This window comes from Myotis lucifugus, unplaced genomic scaffold (genome assembly GCF_000147115.1).
Source record: "Myotis lucifugus unplaced genomic scaffold, Myoluc2.0 scaffold_377, whole genome shotgun sequence".
Classification (NCBI taxonomy): Eukaryota; Metazoa; Chordata; class Mammalia; order Chiroptera; family Vespertilionidae; genus Myotis; species Myotis lucifugus.
This window is the reverse complement of record NW_005871425.1, coordinates 541,112-549,725: the sequence shown is the minus strand read 5'-3', so window position 1 is coordinate 549,725 and position 8,614 is coordinate 541,112. Positions and strand designations below refer to the sequence as shown.

At 46.6% G+C, this 8,614-nt stretch overlaps 1 protein-coding gene across 1 annotated transcript in view; it reads left to right on the top strand.

The window, feature by feature from the left end:
- Window positions 1-8,127, top strand: part of EFCAB11 (EF-hand calcium binding domain 11) — a 124,908-nt gene extending 116,781 nt beyond the window's left edge. The window contains exon 6 of the mRNA XM_006101673.3: window positions 7,930-8,127. Coding sequence (XP_006101735.1) covers window positions 7,930-8,005 — 76 coding nt within the window. The 3' untranslated portion in view covers window positions 8,006-8,127. The remainder of the gene's footprint in view (window positions 1-7,929) is intronic.
- The last annotated feature ends 487 nt before the right edge of the window (window positions 8,128-8,614 follow it).

Below are 8,614 nucleotides of genomic sequence, written 5' to 3'. Positions count from 1 at the left end.
CCAGGAGGGGAGGGCAGTTGGGGGTGATCAAGACATTAGTGGGGGCAGTTGGGGGCAATCAGGCTAGCAGGGGGAGCAGTTGGGGGCTATCAGGCCAGCGGGGGGGGCAGTGGGGGTGAGCAGGCCAGCAAGGGGGCGTTGTTGGGGGTGAGGCCGGTGGGGGGGGGGGCAGTTGGGGGTGAGCAGGCCAGCAGGCAGAGTGGTTAGGGGCGATCAGGTAGGTGAGCGGTTAGGAGACAGTGGTCCCAGATTGCGAGAGGGATGTCCGACTGCCGGTTTAGTCGGATATTCCCCTAGGGGTCCGAGATTGGAGAGGGTGCAGGCCGGGCTAAGGGACACCCCCCCCCCCTGCACGAATTTCATGCACCGGGCCACTAGTAACACTATGTATTGTTAACAGACTAAATGTTATTCAGACGTGTATTGGAGAAGAGAAGATGGCTGCTATCTTTTCCTGGTTTAACCCTGACATTCCAGTTGCCTGGAACTTCAAACTTGGAGCTCTTCCTCAAGGCAATGTGTCATTTGCTCTTGAAATCATTTTCCAAATAGAGGAAGACTCTGGATCAGAGAACAGATCATTTCAAGTAGATCCCCCTCACCCGAGTGAGAATCTGAGCAGGTGACCTGCTATGGCCGATGGCAGTTTAACAGGCCCCATGAGCCCTGGCCGGTGTGGCTCAGTTGGCTGAGTGTCGTCCGGTGCACTGAGAGGTCGCAGGTTCAATTCCTGGTCAGGGCATATGCCCGGATTGCGGGCTTGGTTCCCGGTGGGGGCTGTGCAGGAGATGGCCAATCGATGTTTCTCTCTCTCATCAATGTTCCTCTCTCCCTCTCCCTTCCTCTCTCTCTAAAATTAATAAAATATTTTTTAAAATAAAAACACAATGCCCCATGAGAACGTCACCTCTCAGATAGCTCTCCGCTGCATTTCAGCCTGGGCTCCCCCTGGAAGCAGAGCGGTAGATGAGGGCTGCGGGCAGGTGGTTTGGGAAATAACCTTCGTGAGCAGCAGTGGAACAGAGGATGACGGGAAGCCAACTCAAGGGTCTGGTACCCAGTCGGGTCCCTCTGTGAGCGACGGGAGCTGAGTCTCACCGGAGCCAAGAGCCGAGAGAAGGACCGCCACGGCGTCTGCCCGAGGGACAGGAGAACAGAGCATTCACCCATTGGCGCCTGTTCCCTCCTTGGTCAAGGGCTGCCTACGGGACTAAGTCCTTCTTTTTTCATACTTCCAGAGAGCTCTCTGCTCTGTGTGAGGGCCACTCCAGGTGTCAGAGCAGCCCCAGGCCACCAGGGGCCCTTGGTGCAGAGGGCAGCTGGGGGAGGGACTCCGGCAGGGTGACAGGTGGGGCACCAAGGGCATCAGACACACTCTGAACATAGGGGCCCAGACAAGACGGAAATCACCTACACGTCTCCTCGTCTTTCCTGCGTGTCTCAGTGGCTCTTCCTAACACGTGTCTTTAGAAAGGTAAGATTAATGAACCGCATTGCGTAGAGCCTGCAGAACTCCCATCAACAAAGAGGCAAGGATGCCGGTGGGAGGCAGCAGGGGTTCCTGGAGAGCAGGCTGCTCTCTGGAGAAGCAGCCATCACCATCATGGCATCTGCAATTGGCAGGTCCTCTCAGGCCCAGCAGGGCTCCCTGCGTAGAGGGTGATTTCTACTCTCACTTTCCAGTCAGTGTGACAGCTCTGTCCCTGTGTAATGGCAGTTTTGACTTGAGTTTAAATTATTCCGTAAAGAATCAAAGCGAAGGAGAGTCTCTCTCCCTTTGCCGCACCCCAGAAATTCCACTAAGAAAACGTTGCTCATAGAAATCTTTGCCTCCACATTACGTTTCTCATGGATGTTTCAGGTGAATCCATAAGGCATCAGCTTTCAAAGCCCCGCGTGACTGTCACAGGGACTCAGTACTTGCTGCCTGTCGGGGTCTTCGCTGGGAGCACAGATCCATGCGCCTGTCACCGGCTCTGGCGCCGCCACCAGGAGCTGGCCTCTGAGTGGGGTCTTCTCTGGGCTCCGTTCGGAATCTAGGGATGGTGAGGCAGTTCTCTGCATGATCCATCCAAGAAACATATGCCTCAGCTGCCCCCAAAATCACTTGTCAAAAAAAAAAATCTTTAAAGCAATTATAGTAAGTGCAGATGTAGCTGGAATGTCCCAAAGAATTGCCTCCAATTTTGATTCCTCTAGCTCAGTAGCTTTCTTTTTTGTTTTTTAATTTATTGATTTGAGGGGGTTGGGGGGAGAGAAACATTGATTTGTTGTTCCACTTATTTATGCATTCGTTGGTTGATTCTTGTATGTGCCCTGAGCAGGGATCGAACCCACAACCTTGGCATATGGGGAAGACACTCTAACCAACTGAGCTACCCGGCCAGGGCCTACCTCAGTGGTTTTCAACCCGGAATGATTTTGTCCCCCAGGGGACACTTGGCAGTATCTAGAGACAATTCTGACAGTCACAACTGGAGAGGAGAGGGCTACTGGCATCTAGTGGGTAGAAACCAGGGACGCCGCTAAACATCCTCCATGCACGGGACAGCCCTCCAACGAGGAGTTATCCAGCCCAAAACATCAGCTGAGGTTATAAAACCCTGATCTGGCTACTGAGGATCTATCCTTGAGAAATAAGGTCACTTGTTTAGAAAATTCAGACTAAAGAGAAAGAAAATATTCCTTTAGTTGAAAAATAGATCGATGTTAAAGAATATTTTAAGGCAGATTACTCATAAGATAAAGTTTCTGTTGAGCATATAACTTTCAACTTTTACCCAAATATAGATGTGTATGACATTGCATTTGTAATATATGTGCTAGTTTGTATTCTTGTTTCCACTGAAAAATGTCCCTCTTATAGACTTTATATCATTTTAATAGAAAGTATTTTATTGTTTCAATGTAATGAAATTCAACCATTTCCTTGTTCCTTTTTTTTCTTTAAAGTAACTTGGCCAAAAACAATTATTCTAGTGTGAAATCTGGCTTTGGAGAGCTGGCCTTGGGGTACTCTCTCAACTTATTTTACAGCAAAAAATATTTTCAAAGACATAACTGCTTTCAGAACATTACAAGAAATGTTATGATGTAAATATTTTTGTACAAAAGAAAACATTTAGTACTTGTGAGAAACATTCACTATTTACATATTTTTTAAATTAAAAAAGCAACAACTTATGTCTCTCTTCAGAGTGTATTAGAGCAACATTGTGGCTTCACTTAAAGATTCTCAGTATGAAACCCTGGCTCCTTCAGGAGGGACCATTCAGCTCCCGGGTCACCGGGGCCCATCTAGTCTGGGCTGTTGGAGTTCTCACAGCATCACAAGAAGGGACAGAACAAAATCTTGGCTAACAAATCAGGATGTAAAAGAGGCAAATGCGAAGGCTCATGCTGATGAAAGTAATTATAACCACTTCTGTGATGAGTCAGAAAATGTATTTTAACAGATATGAAAACTGTTAGAACTCAGCTGCATAGACCGAGTCTACTCCTGCCTGAAATTCTCCATGAATCCCAGGGTCATCCGAGGCCTTCCTACACCTCCAAGGCTTGATAGAATTGCCAGGAACCCCCATTCCACGTTCTGGGGGATTTTAAAGCACCTCCCACGATTTTTTTTGCCAAGTTCTGGACAGCTTTTGGCTCTAAGTTCTTATCTCTCTTAATTCATTCAATTGATAGATGATCTTACTGGCTTCTCTTGCACTCTCCTGCACCCACTCAGACCAAACTCATTGCCTAACTCAACATAGACACCCCCAACACACCATCCCCCCTTAGAGTGTGTGCCTGTTGCACCCCTTGGCGAAGATGGGGAGAGGTGAAGTAATAATACTGCAGGCAACTCAAGGACTTCTGATCATTGCACCACTGGGGATTTTTTCTTGGATCAGTTCTGCTTGTACGGGATCCCAGCCTCCCCCTACATTTCTCTTGGTAACTCCCTCTTTCTGCACCCTCTCTTATTTTGCTTGTCATCTCCTTCTACCAAGATGGTCCTAGGAGGTCTGTACCGATTACAGAGCAGTTCAGCTCTCTCTTTTTTAAAATATATTTTATTGATTTTTTACAGAGAGGAAAGGAGAGGGATAGAGAGTCAGAAACATTGATGAGAAAGAAACATCAATCAGCTACCTCCTGCACACTCCCTACTGGGAATGTGCCCACAACCAAGGTACATGACCTTGGCCAGAATCGAACCTGGGACCCTTCAGTCCACAGGCAGACGCTCCATCCACTGACCCAAACCCGTTAGGGCCAGTTCAGCTCTCTTGAATGACTACTTCCAAAATCAATTTTGGGTCTTCCTTTTGCATTTCAAAAAACAAGCAAACCAGCCCTGGCTGGTTTGGCTCAGTAGGTAGAGCGTCGGCCTGTGGACTGAAGGATCCTGGGTTTGATTCCAGTCAAGGGCACATGCCCAGGTTGTGGGCTCGATCCCCAGTAGGGGGCGTGCAGGAGGCAGCTGGTCAATGGTTCTCTCTCATCATTGATGTTTCTATTTTTCTCTCTCTCTCTCTCCCTCCCTCTCCCTTCCTCTCTGAAACCAATAAAAATATATTTTAAAAAAACAAGCAAACAAAACAAAAAAACCCCCAAGCAAACCAGAAAGTCTTTCATTTAATTGGATCTACATTTCTAAAAGCAGTTATTATCGATAACAATTTATATTTCTCTCACACATCTATATAAGCTTTGTTAACTCCTTTGAAAAGCTAGTTCTGAAATATAAGCTTGTTTATAAGTCTACAATTGACACTTGAAACTGCAGGAGTCCACTTATACATGGATTATTTTCAATAAATACTGCAAATGTAATTTCTCTGTCTTGTGATTTTCATAATACCATTTTCTCTTCTCTCGCTTATTCTAAGGGCACCGTATGTAATACATATAACATACAGAATCTGTGTTAATTGACTGTTTATGTTCCGGTCAGTAGGAGGCTATTAGTAGTTAGTTTGGGGGGAGTCAGGTTACATGCAAGATTTTTGACTGTCTATGGGGGAGTCAGGCCCTAACACCAGCGTTGTTCAAGAGCCACCTTACCTATATCCACAGGTCTGGTGAGAGCAGCTAGGTACCTGGATTGAAGTGCTCAGATTTCACCTGTAGGCAGGACTCTCCCTGTTCTGCCTTGGCGTCCAATTTCCTGCTCTTTATCCCTAAACCGTTCAGCCTGCCACTCAATGGGGTCCCTTCCGTCTGTCCGGTGCCGTCCTCCGCAGCCTCATTCCCCAGGGCTCACCCCTGCCTTGGTCTCTCTTGTGCCTCGTCTGTGTTTGTATAATGCAGTTGGGCATAGACCGTAACTGCCAATGCTTTTAGGTCCCTGAGTGATGGTTCCTAGGGGGCCTCATCGGTGTGTATTCTTTCTCTGGCCAGTAATCAAACTCCATAAGACAGTGGTGATAGACTTTCTTTAATCCCCCAGTACCTCCTGGAGGGCAGTAGGTATTCCGCCACGTTGTCCACTGTTTCCCCCGATTCATTCATCCCACAGATCCATTCATTGCCTGCTCTGCACTAAGAGGTGGGGACTCGGGGGGCGATTGAGGGAAAGTTCTGGCCATCGTAGAGTTTCCTTCTGGTCGGGGTGAGGGGTGGCGGGCTGTTTTCCTGCTGAATACACACTCTCATTTCATAACCCGAATACACTCCTTTTAGGGCTGAATGCTGTAAACGGAAGCAATAAAACTTTCCTACCCAGCGCCGTTATCTCCACCTCCTCCCCACGCCGCCGATTCCACCCGCCAGCCACATCTGCTCTTCTTTGCACCGTGCCTGAGTGTGGGTGCCTTCCTGCTCCGCAATCACTCTGTCTGCGACGCACAACAGTATATTTTAGCTTTTAAAATGATGGCTCTCAGATGCGAATTTCCTCTTCTCACTCCCCGAAGCAACCAGATCTGCTCATATAAATGTGCGATGAGGAGGAAAAGTTGGAAGGCAGAAAGTATTTTACCATGTCTCCTTCTAAATATAAACATAATGTTCCTCCATTCATTACATAAATAAAATGCCACTCCACACCTTATGAATAAACCTTTCCATTTTAGCGCCTCTCGGTTATGCCATGCCCATTTTAGGATGGGAAGCTTTGGCAACAACAGCAAAGAAATAAAAAGAAGTGAATGCTATTTCAGTGAAGGCCATTTGCTGAGAGAATCAGGCAAAGGGATTCCCTTTTTCTACAAGCATGCAGCGTCTCGATAAGTGAATAAACACACCAAAAAATATTATCAGAAGCCATTTATTCTAAACATTACTTTCCTCCGTTATCCACTTAACTCACCCTCTGAGAAGTAGAATTCAACCATACCAGTTCAGAGCGGAAAGAAAAAAGGCCGTTTATCTAATCCAGTTCCTGGGGAAAAAAATATTTAGGCAATATTAAGAATCTTCAATGATCTAATTTAATACAAGTGATGGTTTCTGTTCTGTAGTCAGTAACATGTGATACTGATTACTTCTAATCCCTTAGAAGAGATCTGACATTCTGCTTTTGGTCCTGAATAGCATGAAATTGTCATGTATATTTTACCAAAAGAAGTAACAAGAGTAATGGCCTCCACAGTCTGCAGTCATTTTATACTAACACGCTGCAACATGGTTTTGCCCTGGGGCAGAGAAGTGGGGGTTTTTCTTGACTTCAAAAGAATGAAAAATTATCATCGCTCCATCCAGGACCATTAAAGACTTCAGAGACTTTGGCATGAAATATTCAGAAAGTTTATTTTAGAATTCAATATTTTAAAAGCCTGCTTTAAAACGGTTCCACTGATTAGTGGCTCTGTGACTTGGGCCAATCTTGGTTTTAAAAAGCTCTGTGTCATGGTTGAAACCATTTGTCGTTTCAACGGAATATAATTTCCATAAGTCGTGTAAAGCTTTGTTTTAGAATGCCCCCCAAAGAGGAATTGTGACCACTTCTCATCAGTTATCCTTTCAAACACTCTGTTTAAATAAACATTACTTTTACTGGTAAGGGTCGCGTGTGCGGCATAGGCAGTAACCACGTCCTTCTGACATGGGGTAACCTGTCCACGTGGGTGCCATTCCCCTGCTCCCTGTTTGGGTGGCAGTCCTCCTGTCTCAGGGGCGCACAGGGCCAACCCCACTGAGGCCGCCCACCCCCTCAGCCTGCCAGCCAGAGGCTCACATCCTCACCACTCTTTAGAGGATTCAGAAAAGGTGCTGGGGTGTTGGTGAGGATTTAGCAGATCTTATGAGGCCACGGATGAAGCCAGTGAGGACTTCAGGAGCTAGCTAGTACAACCACTTCACTCCTGAACGTCCTATATACATAGGGAGGCAACATGCAGGTGTGTATAGAGCCCTGGTTTTGGAATTTAATGATCCTGGTTTGATTTCCAACGCTGCCACTCACCAGCAGTGTGATCTTGTGAAACGATTAGCCTCTTTAAGCGCAATGCTTCCATCCAGAAAAGGGACCCCTCCTAGCATCGGTGCACAGATTCAATGAGAGAAGGAATGTGAAGGCAGTGTGAAGCACGATGTCAATCATTGTTCCCATCATTATTATTCCCAAAATGTTCTGACCCCTTATTGGTTTATTCCTCATTTCTCTTGGGTAATGCATATGTGTTTATTGATATATCACAGAAAGAATTTGCAAAATGACTGGAAGAACCATCAGTCCTGCTTTTCTGACATAACCTGTGGGTTGGCTTCATTCCATTCAATGTGTAGAATATGTTATTTCAGTAGGTTTTAGCAGATACCTTTCTCTTTCCTTCCCACTTATCAATGTAAGCGAAAAACTAGGCATCGGCCTTAGCCTTCAAGTAGATAAATAGGTGCCTCTCCCATAAACATGCAAAGACATATTCTGATGTGCCCCTGATGCACACGTGGAGTGAAAAACACCTGTAAGTAACTTCTTGTTTCATTTCTCAGGGAAGTAGACCGAGACTCAGATGGCCATGTCAGCTTTAAAGACTTCGAATATGCCATGAACTACGGACAGAAGTGAAGCCTGATGCTGTGAGGGGCTTTCGGCAACTTCCGGGGAGACCAATAGATTGTCGTGTATTTAAATGTCAACGTTCGCTCTGCAGTGCTGCATGCTTGCGATTAAACTCTTCCTCCCGGTTTTCAGATGCTGATCATTGGTAGCGTCTCCGAATCCTAGAGGTGGTCATTACAGTCATTCCAGGTAGTTTCCTTCATGTTGGCTAGCCGCCCTGAGTCAGGCTCTGCCACTGGGGATCCCCCCACCCGCTCCTCCTCACTCTCAACCCCCCACTCTGCAACCCTCCACGCCTCTACTGGTCCTTGCCACGCACCTGGGCTCCCTGATTCTCATCAGTTCCTAATTTCAGGAGAACAGCCGCTTTCTCCTGCCAATGGGCCAGTTTCCTTCATGCCTTCAATTGGGTTGAACAAAAATATAGCACCTACCTGTACCGTGTCCTTGTTAGGTTCAGAGTAATGAGCAAGGTGCTGGGAATGCAAAGCTTAAAGACTTCTCTAAGATCATGTACCCAGGGTCAAAGGCATCATTGAAAAATGCCCCCAGGGCACTGGCTGTGCAAGACAGACACAGGTGAGTCTTCTCCAGCTGTACACAGAGGAAGAACAG